We start from the raw sequence: 14,835 nt of genomic DNA on the forward strand, positions 1-14,835 counted from the left end.
GTGAACCACATCACAATGGTGAGCCCCTGTATTCTGATGCAGGTTCAAGATACACCTCTCCCCAAGCTGAATTTACCTGACACAATAACTGTGAGTGTACAATAAATCTGAAAGAACCATGTGGACAGATAGTGGGAAAAACACATCAGTAAGGAAATTGTCCAAACCAGGATTTCAAAATATTATATAAGCAGCAAAACTGAGAGAATTCAATCAGTACTGATAGTAATGCAACTCACTGAGTGCTATTTCTCTCCCTTCCTCCCTCCCCACCCTCTCTTTTTCTCACCTACGTACTTCCTGCCTCTTACATTTCACATTTTTCTTGAACAGCATTCAGTTGTTGGATTTTTAATTAGAGAGTTTTAAAAATACTTTCCATGGTATCTTTGTACAAGGCAATAATAAACAAATGTGCAGGTTGAACTAGGAAAGGACTCTTTTGAAGAAACAGAACACACAAACACACTTAATTTAAAAATGGGGGAAAACAAATATTCAAAAAAAGAAAAATCTGAAAACCTGTTGGAAAGATGTTAACCCCCACACATCCCATACATATTTGGGATATGAAAAGAAAAAGAAAAAAGAAAGAAAGAGATTGGTTCAATAACCACATTGTTAGTTTCCATTATGCAGAGAATAACACAGATCTACAATAGACGCCAAGATCTCTCAAAAAATCCAAAATATATTGGCAGAATTTTACTGGAGAGTCATAGTTCAATTAACGTAGTTTGATGACAAACGTAGTGCATGAGAGATGCTCATATAAGATAGAAAAACCAGTTCCTATGTATGTTTTCTGGTAGGCCTTGTGATGGTAAAAGTTGTGTTATCTTTTCCCTTCCTCTGACAAGAAAAGCTGTAACAGTCATTCATACTCTGAAGAGTGTTGAGAAAAAAATGAGACAGACAAAGAGATAACGGCTGTCTTCCCTGGAAGCCTGATGTTTCCATACTTTCTTGAGAAGTTCAAGTAACATAGTGGTTTTCAAGAACCTGAAAGACAGAAAAGGGATCTCATTAGCCAAAGTAAAAGTCTGATAAAGTATTTCTGATAAAGTACTCTATTCGCATCTTGATCATTTAGTAAAGGAACTAGTAAAGGACTTATCTACTGGTAGAGAGCAGGTGGCCTTTTTAAATATATTGATATGAAAGCAGATAGAGTTGAATTTGGATTCTGAACAACGTGGTCTTCAACCACGTTGCTATTGGTATGGCTTCCACTGCATTAATTTTTGCATGACAATTACAGACAATCCCAATCGGCTGAAGTGCTAGAATTTTGCTTCGCTTTGTTTTTTCCGTTGTCATGTTAAAAATACAATGGGACAATGTGGAGTGTTCTGTTATCTGAAATATCTCCTGTTAAATTTTAGTTACTTCATTGGTCTTTTGTGAATTAATCAAAGTCACTACAAATGGATAGACTAGATCAAAAAAATATGTGGACTTTGCCTGGGTACTAGATTAGACTATTATAAATGTTCTGCTTTTAGACCCTTGCATGTTCTTTTAAAGAAAACACTTGGCTGAAAGAAATAACAGACTGAATCACATTGTTTTTGATTCCTGTATCCTTTTCTTGGTGGTGATGACTTTGTTTCTCTTTCTTATTTTTCATGATTTAATGAAATCTCCTCCAAACCCTTAATTTTAGGATGAGAATGAATGCACTCATAGCATTTTTCTGGCCAAAATAAAAAGGGAGAGAAAGCATGGAACGAATTGGAAAGATAATTCCCTTTATTGAAATAGTAAAACAAAACGGCTCCACAGCCTATGAGATGCTGGAGGCTCCAAAATTGGATGAAGACCTCATCCTTCAGAGTCCAAATGTTTCAGATAACACGGCTTGGGATCAAGGATGTTAGGAACGGATCACAGCCTGTGTTCAAGGATATTCTCCGTACAACACAACAGCCTTCCGACTCACTTTTTTCACCTCTTCAGCACCGGCCGGAAAGCTGTTCTCAGTTTCTCTTTATGTTGACTGAGACAAACATCACTCAGGTCCAGAGAACTTGGAGCAGTCCGGATGCTCCTCCTAAATCCTGTCATAACAGAGAAACGGAAACTTCTCTCAGCTTTGGATGGAACTGGCTCACCAAAAAAATCCTAGGCTACACTCAGACATGCAAAGATGCTTTGGTTTACAGAGCTCATCCTTGAGCTGAAGAACCTTGAATTCACATAAGTATTTATTCATACAAAAGGACTGGTAATTGTCATGGATTCCGGCTTCTTCCTATAGTATCTCCTACAATGTTCCAATGACTCCAGGCCCAGAGATGCTTTGAGAGGAGGCAAAGAAGTTTGGTCAGTTTCTATCCATTTTTCTAAGAGTGCATTCATGAGATCTTTGGAACCAACTCATCCCGCTTCATCTGAGTGAACGTTTCCCTGGTTGCATTCTACCATTAAAACCAGCTATAATGAAAGCGTACAGAAATAATTATTTCTGTGAACTTGCTTTTGGATACTGCCTGCTACATCTCTAAACAGTTTCCTAGAGAAGATCCCATCTGTATATCACCCACCGCGAGGTGATTCAGGATGGGATGTGAAAAATAGTTATATGTTACTTATATGTAAGGGTGTAGGTCTATACATACCTTGTATATAGTATGTTTTAAATGTGTGTTATGTATGTGTACATTTTGAGAGCAAGCAACTCAATTTCATTTTTAATGTGTGCTGTTGTGCCTACAGGAAAAAATGACAACAAAGGCTATCTAACCTAATCTAAAAATAAGATAAACAGTGCTCTTTTTTTTAACATATTGCAAAAAATAGTGTCGTGGTAGGAACAACTCAATGGAAGAATGACAATAACAACAACAGATATATCAGTACAGTTTTGAGTTAATTCCAATATGTTATACCCCATTACTCCAAGGTTTCTTTTAAAGCCCTAAATACTTATTTGTTTTCTGTTGCATTTCTTTTTAGATAAATATACAAAAGATTTCTGAAGATGTATTTAGCACTTTTTGCTTCTTTTCTGAGCAAGATAGAATAATATTAGTTTATTGCTACTGTGAATTGGTTTAATGATGACTGATGACCTCCTTAATTTAAGACAGAGGTGTCCAACTCTGGCATCTTTAAGATCTGCAGCTCTCAGAATTCCTCAGTGAGCATGGCTGGCTGGGAATTCTGGGAGTTGAAGTCCAGAAGTTTTAAAGTTCTCAAGGCTGGACACCTTTGATGTAAGGAGACTATATCAAGACATTGTTCCCAAATGGCTCTACTCACTTGCTTCAAAAATTGTGTTATGCTTCAGAAGGGTTGATCATAGAATTCACACTGCAGTTGGGGTGTTTTATGTAGAAATGCTTAGAAGAGAAAAAGGTAACCAAAGCCTACTATTTCTCACAGTGGCCATATTCTACTGTGAGGGCAAACCATAGAAAGGCCAAATTGCAATTTCCCACTCAATCCTTCGGGATAAACAATAACAACAGCAGCAAGAAGTGGTGAATGCTCCAACACTGGAAGTTTTTAAGAAGAGACTGGACAGCCATTTGTCCAAAATGGTATAGGGTTTCCTGCCTGAGCAGGGGGTTGTACTTGATGACCTCCAAGGTCCCTTCCAACTTTACTATTATTATTACTATTATTATTATTATTATTATTATTATTATTATTATTATTAAGTAGTTAATTTTTAAAAATAAAATAAAAAAGGGAAATTGGTTGCTTGCCCTATTTAAGGTGTGAAGTATCCATTTGCTAATTATAAGCTGAAGGTTGTTCTCCCCACATCAGTCAAGAAAAGTTAAATTGAATTTGGTGCAAGCCATCACATTTCACATGTACATTAGCCAATTTCACTGGAGTTGTAGGTAAAGATCACACATTTCTGGATTAGACCCTAAGCTGGAGGTTTCTTCCCACCCATGATATTCCTCTATGCAATTCCAAAGTTGACCTACAAAGCTTAAATTCTTCAGCCCCTTTCAAAATAAGCAGAGTGCCCTATTTCCTTCATGCTGCCGAAATTAAGACAAGGATGTTAGACCCATAATTACTTCAGAAAATAGCTAAGTGTTCATTGGTCCCTCCTGAGTTTAAACGTCTGTGTTGGACTTCGGGGCATTACATGAACTTCTTTCGTTTGCCAAACTAAGGACCATCTGAAAATAAAACAAGATGAAAAGGCTCCCAAGGTAACTACCTTCTGTTCCTGTTGCATACTGACATGTCTCCCCTAGCATGGGGTAGGATGCATAGTTTAGTGCAATGGACTGTAGGTTGAAGGTTGAACTCTTAAAGATTTTAGCTGGTGGTGGCAGCTCTTCCAAGGCCTTGTCATGAATGGGTTGTGTTCTGGCAAGGTTGCCCAGTGGCCTCGCTTCAAGGCAGTGTCCGTCAGTCCCAGAGCACCTTCCCCTGAGCACCAAACAATCAGGGCTCTCTGTCCTTGGAGCAGGGTGGCTGGCGGACCCCATAATCATGTTGGCTCCTGCCGTATGAGCGAGGGACCAGATGCGTGGCTTCTCTGGAGTTTCGTAGAGTTGGCCTTGAGTTGCAAGACTTCCTGTTGTGTTATTCTCCTTGTGGCCAAGAAAGTGCCCTGTAATGGGGGAACGTTGCTTGGCACATGAAAAAGCATGAAAATGACTAGCTGAGCTCCCAGTACAGCTGTTCTTTTCAGACTCGGTCAATGCTCTGCCAATTAGGAGACCGTCCTTCAGCTCATCTTCAACCTTCAAGCCTGGTTCCTCCTCGTCTAAGTCCTCCAGATCGCTCAGTTGCAACTCCTTTTCTTCTTTGCAGATTTTGGGGTCTATGGTTTGAAACAAAAAGGAATAAAGAACGGAAAACAGTCACCTTAAGGAGTTAATTAAGAGCAAGTCAAGTTGGTTTTACGTATAGAGATGTCGGTAATTTGGCTTCTCGGGGACTACCACAAAATAACCTAATAACATCATCCCACCAAGAGGACAGGAGTTCAAAGTCAGGGCTGGGAACATTTGCCTTCCAGATGTTGGATAGCAAGTACCATCATCCTGAAGGGGCTGTTCTGACAAGGCCTGATGGGAGCCGAAGTACACACAATCTAGGGTATTCCAAGAGGTTTAACTGGGAATTAGAATAAGGACATTGGAAGGTGGGGAAGATCCCAACTTCAAAATTTTGGGGAAATGGTTGATTTCAGCCAGACGTCTAGAACTTATGAAGTCATCTCCTTGGCTAGTGTGGAGCATCAACTGCTGTACTGAAAGGACTTTAGGATGGAACATCTTTGATATTCTGTTATGCAAATTTATCTCCCATTTCTAGGGAGGGAAAAAAAGGATACTAGGGTTCCACATGTACCTTTGTCTTCATTGTCGCTGCTACAGTCTTTCCTGTTCTTTCCCTGTTCCTCCCTCTGCTCATCTCCCATTTTATTTTTAGGAGACCAGGTCATCTTGTTCTCCTTCTTGAGTCGCCGGCGGGCGTTAGCGAACCAGGTGGAGACCTGAGTGAGGGTCATTTTGGTGATGATGGCCAGCATGATCTTCTCGCCCTTGGTCGGGTAAGGATTTTTTCGGTGTTCATATAACCATGCCTTGAGGGTGCTGGTGGTTTCCCGGGTTGCATTCTTACGTCTGGATGAATTGCTAAAGTCCACTGTTCCATACCTAACAGGCAGATAGAAATGAGCTGGGATGACTTCTTCCAAGGCCAAAAACACAAAGCTTCACAGACTATCCAAAGAAAGGAGGAAGTTGTCTCAACACAACTCCTCACGCTACAAAAGAGAGGGGTTTGCTCTCTGTTTATGTACTAGTGGCCACACAGCCTAATCAAGGACTTATCAAGAACAAGCCCAACAACATTGACAGGGCAAGCCACTAGTGTAAAATAGAGAGCAAACTCTACCACTGATGACGTTGGATAATGAAACATCTGCAAGAAACTAAGTTCAGAGAGCACCAAGGACCCCACACTTCTTTTCCTCCTCCTCCTCTCCACAAACCTCCCTCTCGTCTAGCACTGATGATGTTACCTAGTTGGGTAATGACATGCCTGCAAGAGAGCAACCAAGTTCAGAGAGAAGCAAGGACCCCACAGTTCTCCTCCTCCTCTTCTCCACAAACCTCCCTTTCTTCTAGCACTGATGATGTTACCTAGTTGGGTAATGACACGTCTGCAAGAAAGCAACCAAGCTGGGAGAGCACCAAGGACCCCACACGTAGACTTGTCAACTGGGTCCGGAACAGAGCTACTGTGCCAGATCTAAGGGCAGAATCTCTTACCTGTCATACTGTCCAAAAGAATGGTCGTAAGAATAGTAGGCTGCTGCCGTTGGTTGAGCAATGCCTGCATGTAAAGCCGGTGAGCTGTCCTTCAAGTCATACTGAGAATTCTAGAAGGGAAGGGAAACCAGGTAAAAGGCTATGCATGTGCATCTACCTCTTTCGTACCCCCATCCCCCAAGTTCCAATGTAGAAAGCAGGTACATACATTGCACTGAACTATTTTGTGGGTTGTTTCGTTTCTGCCTCAGTGCCTAGCGTGGAGGCAACAATCAGGGATTATCAATTATTTGGAGTCCTGCAGATCTATAAAACTTATTCAACAAATATTCAGCAAACCACGACCGAAGGGCGTGGTGGAGTGAATCATGGTTTAACATCACACAAATCATGTTTGAGCAGGGATTGGACTAGAAGACCTCCAATGTCCCTTCTGTGATTCTGTTAAGTACTAAACAAGGACAAATCAAAAAGGAAAGAAGACTTCCCTTTATACACCAGGATCTGGGTCTGCCATGTCTAATCGCTTACTATGAAGGTGTGGCATCCTATTGAGTTTAATGGGCCTTGAAAGCTTGCTTAGAATTGGGCATTTCTGGTAGGCAGGTGACTCAGGGCAGAGCGAGGCGTTCTGCTTTCTCTTCCTTTTCCTCCTTCTCCCCACCTCTCTCTGTTCCTTTGCAAGACAGAATAGTCTTCTCCTCTTTTTGTAATTTTTATTTGAACTCTCTGGAGCTGATTTTAAAAAGACATTGGTAGACGGAGGAGGAGGAAGAGGAGGAGGAGGAGAAGGAAGAGGAAGAGGAGGAGTAGAAGGAGGAGGAAGATAAGAAAGAGGAAACGAAGGAAGAGGAGAAGGAGGAGGAAGAGGAAGAGGAGGAAGAGGAGTAGAAAGAGGAGGAAGATAAGAAAGAGGAAAAGAAGGAAGAGGAGAAGGAGGAGGAAGAGGAGGAGTAGAAGGAGGAGGAAGATAAGGAAGAGGAAAAGAAGGAAGAGAAGAAGGAGGAGGAAGAGGAGGAGTAGAAGGAGGAGGAAGATAAGGAAGAGGAAAAGAAGGAAGAGAAGAAGGAGGAGGAAAAGGAAAGGAAGAGGAGGAGTAGAAGGAGGAGGAAGATAAGGAAGAGGAAAAGAAGGAAGAGAAGAAGGAGGAGGAAGAGGAAAGGAAGAGGAGGAGTGGAAGGAGGAGGAAGATAAGGAAGAGGAAAAGAAGGAAGAGGAGAAGGAGGAGGAAGAGGAAAGGAAGAGTAGAAGGAGGAGGAAGATAAGGAAGAGGAGGAGGAGGAGGAAGAGGAGGAGTAGAAGGAGGAGGAAGATAAGGAAGAGGAAAAGAAGGAAGAGGAAGGAGAAGGAAGAGGAAAGGAGAAGGAAGAGGAAAAGGAGGAGGAGGAGGAAGATAAGGAAGAGGAAAAGAAGGAAGAGGAAGGAGGAGAAGGAAGAGGAAAGGAGGAGGAGGAGGAGGAGGAGAGGCCCTGCCTCCAAGTCACTTACAATCCAAAGTTATTAATAAAACTGATAGGTCGCCCTAACTTCCCTAGATACCTGTAATATCATTTTCCATTCTTGCTTGTCTTGTTTCTTCTCCCTGACTGCAGGGTTCACTAGATCTCCCTGAAGATAAATGCGGATAAAACTGAAAACACCCCCTGGGTAAATGGATCTGATCTCTGTCTATTTGCCAGAAGGTTCTCCAGGGGTTCTTGGGGGGGTCCCTCCCCCTTCCTCCTCCCCTCCAATCAACTCCACGTGGGGTCCTGGTACCAAACGGGCTTGGGAGAAGTGAAAGTCACTTCCAAATTAAGGGTTGCAAAAAGGCAGCCTCGACTCGGCGGGAAGTCCTTCCAGATTTCCGCGAAGCTATTCTCTTAATACGTGTGATTTCCCCCACAAATGACGTCTGGCTTCTGAGCAAGACTCGCTCGGGGAGGCCTGCAGCCCTGAATCCTCTGAGGCAGTGATGGCAAACCTTTTAGGGGCCGAGTGCCCAAACTGCAACCCAAAACCCACTTATTTATCGCCGGGTGCCAGGTGGGCGTGGCTCACTGGATGGGCGTGGCTGGGGTCATGGCAGATTGGGTGGGAGTGGCCAAAGTGGGCGTGATCCCCTCAATGTTGTTCGTGGGGAGGGACACCTGTGGGGGGCCAGGGGGTCTCTGCCAGGTGGGGCGGTGGGCAGGAGGCTCGTCCTGCAGGGTGAGGCGAGGCAAGGCGAGGCAGGGCGGCGGTGCCATTGTCACAGGGCAAGGTGAGGCCGGGGTGGCTGCTGCCTGACACCATCGGCCCCTGCACACAGAGGCCAGCGAGCGCATGGGTGCTGGGATGCATCCAGCCATGTGAGACCTCAGCGAGTTAGCGGTCGGCTGGTTGAAGAGGGATGGTTGCCATCTCCAGGGCATGGCCTGTGTGCCCACAGAGAGGGCTCTGAGTGCCACCTCTGGCACGCATGCCATAGGTTCGCCCCCACTGCTCCGAGGCATCAACACAGTGGAACTGAAACAGGCTTGTTTTTAAGCAAACACCCATTTGGCTTCTGGTGGGAACTGAACGTTTCTGATTTCTAAGACACCTGCCCGGTCAACAGGGACTAGCGTCTTTCTGTCCTTGTTCTTCTAGCGACTCATCGGCAACGGAAAGGCCACTCACCAACGCGGTGTAGAAACTGGAGGGGTCGGCGTTGTAGGGCAGGTAGTTGGCGTAACCCGGGTTGGCCCCGGCGGCCGTGTAGGGCGAGCCGTAGATCCCCAAGGCCGCGTTGAGCTCCGTTCTGGATCCGGCCAGCAGCCGATTCTCGTAAGAGGGGCAGCCGAGGGTCGCCGGCTGGGAAGACCCCGAGGAAACGTCGGAGGCAGTTCGGGAAGCCGAGGTACAGCAAGTGGCGCTGGAGCTGGCCGAGACGAAAATCTGCATAAGAGAGAGAGGGGGGGGGAGGGAGGAGAAAGAGAAAGAAAGAAAAAGAAAGGAAAAAGAAAAAGATAGGAGGGAGAGAGGGGGGAAGGAAGGAAGGAAGGAAGGAAGGAAGGAAGGAAGGAAGGAAGGAAGGAAGGAAGGAAGGAAGGAAGGAAGGAAGGAAGGAAGGAAGGACCAAATTATGGGGAAGACATGAAGGGAGGGAGGGAGGGAGGGAGGGAGGGAGGAAGGAAGGAAGGAAGGAAAAGTAAGTTTGGGATTAATTACAAATTTTTTGATTCTGGGAGCCCCTGATATCATCCTCCCCCCCACACACACACACACAAAACGCAAGTGAAGCGTTCTTCCGAATCAACACGGAGAGATCCAATTGGCCCAGAGAGCCTGTGAAAGGGGGGGGAGGAAGGAAGGGGGAGAGAACAAAAATAGCAAAGGGAGCTGGGAGAAAAAAAAACCCGGGTCACTCCGAAGTCAACCACGCAACTCCTCATTCTAAGAATTCCTGCTCCCCTGATTTACTCAGCACTGCGCGAGCGCGGGCGGACTTGCCACCTTGCCAGCCAAAGGGGGAAACTTCAAAGACGCCGCCCCCACCCACCCACCCACCCACCCCGCAAATTATCATGTCCAGCTCGGGGAAGGGGGAATAGGCAGGTTTACTCAGTGGAGGAACTTCTGGGATCAGCCAGAGTAGGCTGGGTAGAGAGAGGAAGGCTGCTTCATATAAAAGGATGCCTCGGATGTAGAAAGGGAATAGAAAGAAGAGCGGGGGGAGGGGAAGGGGGGGACCAGCATTAGAATAGAATAGAATAATAATAGAATAGAATAAAATAAAATAGAACAGAACAGAGCTGGAAGGGACCTTGGTCTTCTAGACCAGCCTCTGCTGGAGCAGGAGAACCGATAACATTTCAGACAAGTGACCATCTCTAGTCACTTCTTAAAAACTTCGATTTCTGAATTAACCAAGAAGATTTAAAAAGAAAAAGGAAGAAAAGGAGGAAAAATTGATGTAGACTCAGCTGTGCAAATAACCGGGGGGGGGCGGAGAAATAGGGATGGGGGCGGTTAAAGACGTTTGGCGATGTTTGCCTGTTTGCGTTTTCATATTTTGGGAGGAATCTCTCATAAGAAATCCACAAGGCTCCCGGATTCCGGCCAGCTACCTCGGAATGAAGTCCACCCCCCCCCCCGGAGTCGGAATGTCCTGTTAATCAGAGACTCCGCTGACCCCCGAAGGACTCCGGTTTCAAATCGGGAGTGACTCCCGAGCGAGCCCGTTCCTAAAGTCACAAACTGCGCGAATCTTTTCGCCGAAGTCAACCCAATTTCTAAGTTCATCCTTTCGACAAACCGCCCTCCGAGGTCCTGGATTTATTGGTCAAACTTTCACTTTCCATCTTCCCAATCCATGAAGGAGAGGAAGAGGAAAAGGGAAAAAAAAAAAAAAGAAGAAAGTGATCGTTCCTTATCTGTTTTCGCTCTCCGGCCAATAACCGGGTTTAGAGGGGCCCATGCTTTCCTGAGCCCCCTTCCCCAAATGGGGCAGTTCGGCTTCCCTTTCCATAGGTACAGGGAATGACCGAGGTGAGGAAAGAGGGAGAAGCAGCGAAGCGCAGGGGCTCTGATCCATAGTCCCGAGATGGATGGGTGGATGGATGGATGGATGGATGGATGGAAGGAAGGAAGGAAGGAAGGAAGGAAGGAAGGAAGGAAGGAAGGAAGGAAGGAAGGAAGGAAGGAAGGAGAGATAGGATGGATAGATTGGTGGGTGGGTGAATAGATAGGAAGGAAGGAAGGAAGGAAGGAAGGAAGGAAGGAAGGAAAGGAAAGGAAAGGAAAGGAAAGGAAAGGAAAGGAAAGGAAAGGAAGGAGAGATAGGATGGATAGATTGGTGGATGGGTGGATAGGAAGGAAGGAAGGAAGGAAGGAAGGAAGGAAGGAAGGAAGGAAGGAGAGATAGGATGGATAGATTGGTGGATGGGTGAAAAGGAAGGAAGGAAGGAAGGAAGGAAGGAAGGAAGGAAGGAAGGAAGGAAGGAAGGAAGGAAGGAAGGAAGGAAGGAGAGATAGGATGGATAGATTGGTGGATGGGTGAATAGGAAAGGAAGGAAGGAAGGAAGGGAGGGAGGGAGGGAGGAAGGAAGGAAGGAAGGAAGGAAGGAAGGAAGGAAGGAAGGAAGGAAGGAAGGAAGGAAGAGAGTTATGGGGGAGCGGTCAGAACACGGGCGCCTCTTCTTTCCAGCTGCTGGGAGTAGCAAACCAAGAAAAGCCAATTGTGGGCCTTTTTCTTTTTTTTTTAAGAAAACCTTCCCCCTCAAAAAGGTAAAAGCTGACCGTGGGCTCTTGAACTTCTAGCCCAAGGAGGTCCGGTTCCCCCCCCCCTCCCTCCCTCCCTCCTTCCCTCCCTGCCGAAGTGCTGGACTCACCTGTGAAGAAGCGCTGTAGGAATAGCCAAACTGGGGGAAAGACATCGCGGCGGCGGCTGGCCGAGGTGGAGGCGCGTGTGCGCGCGCGGGTGACCAAATCCTCGCGTTTGGACCCCGAATGAGACGGAGGGGGGCAGGGGGAGGAGGAGGAGGAGGAAGGTTGCCCCCCCTCCCCGGTTTTCTCCTTTCTTCCCCTTCCCAAATCCTCTATCTCGGGTCTCTCCTCCTGCCCCACCTTTTCAACTACCACCCCCTTCGTTCCATCCGCTGAGCCTCTTAATTGGGGGGGGGAGGCGGAGAGGGCGGGAGGGGAGCTTTACGCTCCTTCGCTACCCTTCGCTACTCCGGATTGTTGCTGCTTCCCCCCTCCCCCGCCCGCGCGTCGGTGGCAACTGAGGGCGAGCGCCGGGCGTCTGCCAGGAGGAGGTTTCCAGCCGGTCCCCGAGCCCCCCCGCCCGCCCGCCCGCCCGTCTCCTCGCCCTCCTCATCCTGATCGAGTCTCCCCGGAAAGCATCGCTGAGATGCAGAAATAATGGAAGGGGGAGGGAGAGAGGGGGGGGGATGGAGAGAGAGAGAGAAAGAGAGAGAGAGAGAGGGGGGGGATGGAGAGAGAGAGAGAAAGAGAGAGAGAGAGAGAGGGAGGGAGGGAGAGAGAGAGAGAGAGAGGGAGGGAGGGAGGGAGGGAGGGAGAGAGAGAGAGAGAGAGAGAGAGAGAGAGAGAGAGAGAGAGCGCACGGGCAAAGAGTTTGGGGAGGGTGGGGGGGGCAGGAGTTTGCTGGCAAGAAATTGGGGAGGGGGGAGCCCGTCCGTTGGCCCGGCGCAGCGGGATAAAGCGTCAAGCGGGCGCCTGCCCAACCGTCGGCTGGACAAGCCGGAGCTGGGGAGCCGCGTGACGTCAGGAGAAAATCCCGAATCTTTTGCCCGGAATATCTCAAGCTTAAGGGCGGGTGGAGGAAGAAAAAAAAAAGGTGAGGGGCAGAGAGCTAAGCTCGCTCTCACGCGGGTGGGCTCTCATTTGCTTGCCGCCGGGGCTGGGTGGGTGGGGGATTAAGCTCCCCTCCTTCCTTTATCCCTCCCTCTTTCCCTCCTTCCCTCGAAGAAACCCTCGTGGGAATGGAGTTGGTTTCTGTCTGAACGGAATCCAAATTTATGCGTCTCCATCAGGGGATAACGGGGCAATATTGTCGGTATTCAGCAGCTAGAGGCACAGGATACTTGGAACTTTTTCTGCCTTTCTTCCTCTCTCTTGCTCTCATCTTCCTTCTTTCCTTCCTTCCTCCCTCCCTCCCTTCCTTCATATCTTCCCCATAATTTGGTCCTTCCTTCCTTCCTTCCTTCCTTCCTTCCTTCCTTCCTTCCTTCCTTCCTTCTTTCCTTCCTTCCTTCCTTCCTTCCTTCCTTCCTTCTTTCCTTCCTCCCTCCCTCCCTCCCTTCATCTCTTCCCCATAATTTGGTCCTTCCTTCCTTCCTTCCTTCCTTCCTTCCTTCCTTCCTCCCTTCCTCCCTTCCTCCCTCCCTCCCTCCTTCCCTCCCTTCCTTCATCTCTTCCCCATAATTTGGTCCTTCCCTCCCTCCTTCCTTCCTTCCTTCCTTCCTTCCTTCCTTCCTTCCTTCCTTCCTTCCTTCCTTCCTTCCCTCCCTCCCTCCCTCCCTCCCTTATGATGACTCAATTCTAACCCGAAGAACGAACGAGTGGTGGAAAAAACGCTAGTGAAACAAAATGAATCAATCACAATTGGCTGGGTTCTCCTCACTCGCTATAACAGGTGTACCACCCCTTGCAAGCAGCTTAAGCAGCCCCCAAAGATCCCAGCGGAATAGCCTAGCCCTAGCCCCATTTTTCGTGGGAAGAGCCGCACGCATCCTCTTCCGCCCTCTTCAGGAGCTTGAGGCCTCCTCCAGATCCTGCGGAGTTCTCCTCTGCAGCCCTTCCCCAACCTCACCGGGACGCTGGATCCCAAACCAGGCTCTCCAGGGACCGCCTCAAGCATCAGCCAAGTTTCTGCTCCACTGCCAGAAACTGATCTCAGTTCTGGGAGTTGAAGTCCACAGGCCTTTAAAGTTGTCAAGCTGGATACTCCTGATCTAAGGGGTGTCAGAAAGTTGAGTGACAACTCTATCATCCTGGTGTTTTCTTCATCTTGGAAGTGAGGATGAAAACCAGACCCACCCCAAAAGTGACAGGCACCTGTGGGTCTGTCAAAAGTGCCACCAAGGAGGAAATCGAGAAAAGCTGGAGGGTGGCTGGAGGGATGCTGCTCATTTTGGGGGTCAAGGACACCTGGACTTCAATTCCCATCATCCTCAGGGCTGACCTAGGATTGCAGTTCCACCTTTGGAGAGCCACAGACTCCCATAGCCGTCCCATTAATTCTGGGTACATTGGATTACAAAGCCAGCTGAGAGTGGTAGGGCCTGGAAGAGGTCACCCAAGCTTGCCTTGCCAAAGAGCCCAACTCATCTCCTTGTTGACTGGGCTCTGTCTGGAGATCAGTGGAGGAGGAGAACAAATAACCGCTGCCTTGTGAATATTATCAGAAAAGAGGTGGTTGTTGTTACTGATCAGGTGTGCAAGATTGAAACTGATCGAAAGTGGTAGCTCCAGCCTTTTAGGGCATCACCCAAGATTTACATCTGACCATAGTTGGGTGAAGAAGGAGAGTGCAAAAGTTGGCTTGAAACTCAACATTAAGAAAACCAAAATCATGGCATCTGGCCCTCTCAATTCCTGGCAAATAGATGGGGAAGAAATGGAGGTAGTGACAGATTTTATTTTTCTGGGCTCCAAGATCACCTCAGATGGGGGACTGCAGCCAAGAAATTAAAAGACGCTTGCTCTTGGGGAGGAAAGCTATGGCAAATCTAGACAGCATACTAAAAAGCAGAGACATCACCCTGCCAACAACAGTGCGTATAGTCCAGGCCATGGTTTTCCCAGTTGCAATGTAGGGCTGTGAAAGTTGGACCATAAGAAAGGCTGAGCGCAAAAGAATTGAGGCCTTTGAACTATGGTGCTGGAGAAGACTCCTGCGAGTCCCTTGGACTGCAAGGCGTTCAAACCAGTCAGTCCTAGAAGAGATCAACCCCGACTGCTCTTTAGAAGGCCAGATCCTAAAGTTGAAACTCAAATACTTTGGCCACTAATGAGAAGGAAGGACTCACTGGAGAAGGGCCTAATGCTGGGAAAGATTGAGGCAATAGAAGAATGGGACGACAGAGAATGAGGTGGCTGGATGGAGTCATTG

General features: G+C 47.3%; 1 protein-coding gene across 2 annotated transcripts; it reads right to left on the minus strand.

Moving 5' to 3' along the window:
* Positions 1-217: 217 nt before the first annotated feature.
* Positions 218-11,813, minus strand: IRX6 (iroquois homeobox 6). Of its 2 annotated transcripts, XM_039352376.1 has the most exons (7): positions 11,591-11,813; positions 8,898-9,155; positions 6,258-6,367; positions 5,332-5,639; positions 4,187-4,798; positions 1,943-2,060; positions 220-1,002 (listed from the first exon to the last, which is right to left on the minus strand). In XM_039352376.1, exons 1-6 carry the CDS (start codon positions 11,633-11,635, stop codon positions 1,948-1,950), a joined length of 1,446 nt encoding a protein of 481 aa, XP_039208310.1. In that variant the 5' UTR covers positions 11,636-11,813; the 3' UTR covers positions 220-1,002; positions 1,943-1,947. The 2 variants fall into 2 exon arrangements, with proteins under 2 accessions (XP_039208311.1, XP_039208310.1); XM_039352377.1 differs by lacking the exon at positions 1,943-2,060 and having other exon boundaries at positions 218-1,002.
* Between the last annotated feature and the right edge of the window lie 3,022 nt (positions 11,814-14,835).

Source organism: Crotalus tigris, unplaced genomic scaffold (assembly GCF_016545835.1).
Source record: "Crotalus tigris isolate CLP2741 ecotype Arizona unplaced genomic scaffold, ASM1654583v1 scf7180000018432.44079421565:4894166, whole genome shotgun sequence".
NCBI lineage: Eukaryota > Metazoa > Chordata > Lepidosauria > Squamata > Viperidae > Crotalus > Crotalus tigris.

What these genes read in the sequence shown, in the direction of transcription:
- IRX6 (XM_039352376.1), bottom strand. Translation starts at nt 11,635, where the DNA reads ATGTCTTTCCCCCAGTTTGGCTATTCCTACAGCGCTTCTTCACAG. An exon ending in CCAGTTTCTACACCGCGTTG is followed by an intron (nt 6,368 to 8,897) that starts GTGAGTGGCCTT and finishes CTTCCCTTCTAG; the next exon opens with AATTCTCAGTATGACTTGAA. An exon ending in TCTTTTGGACAGTATGACAG is followed by an intron (nt 5,640 to 6,257) that starts GTAAGAGATTCT and finishes TCTGCCTGTTAG; the next exon opens with GTATGGAACAGTGGACTTTA.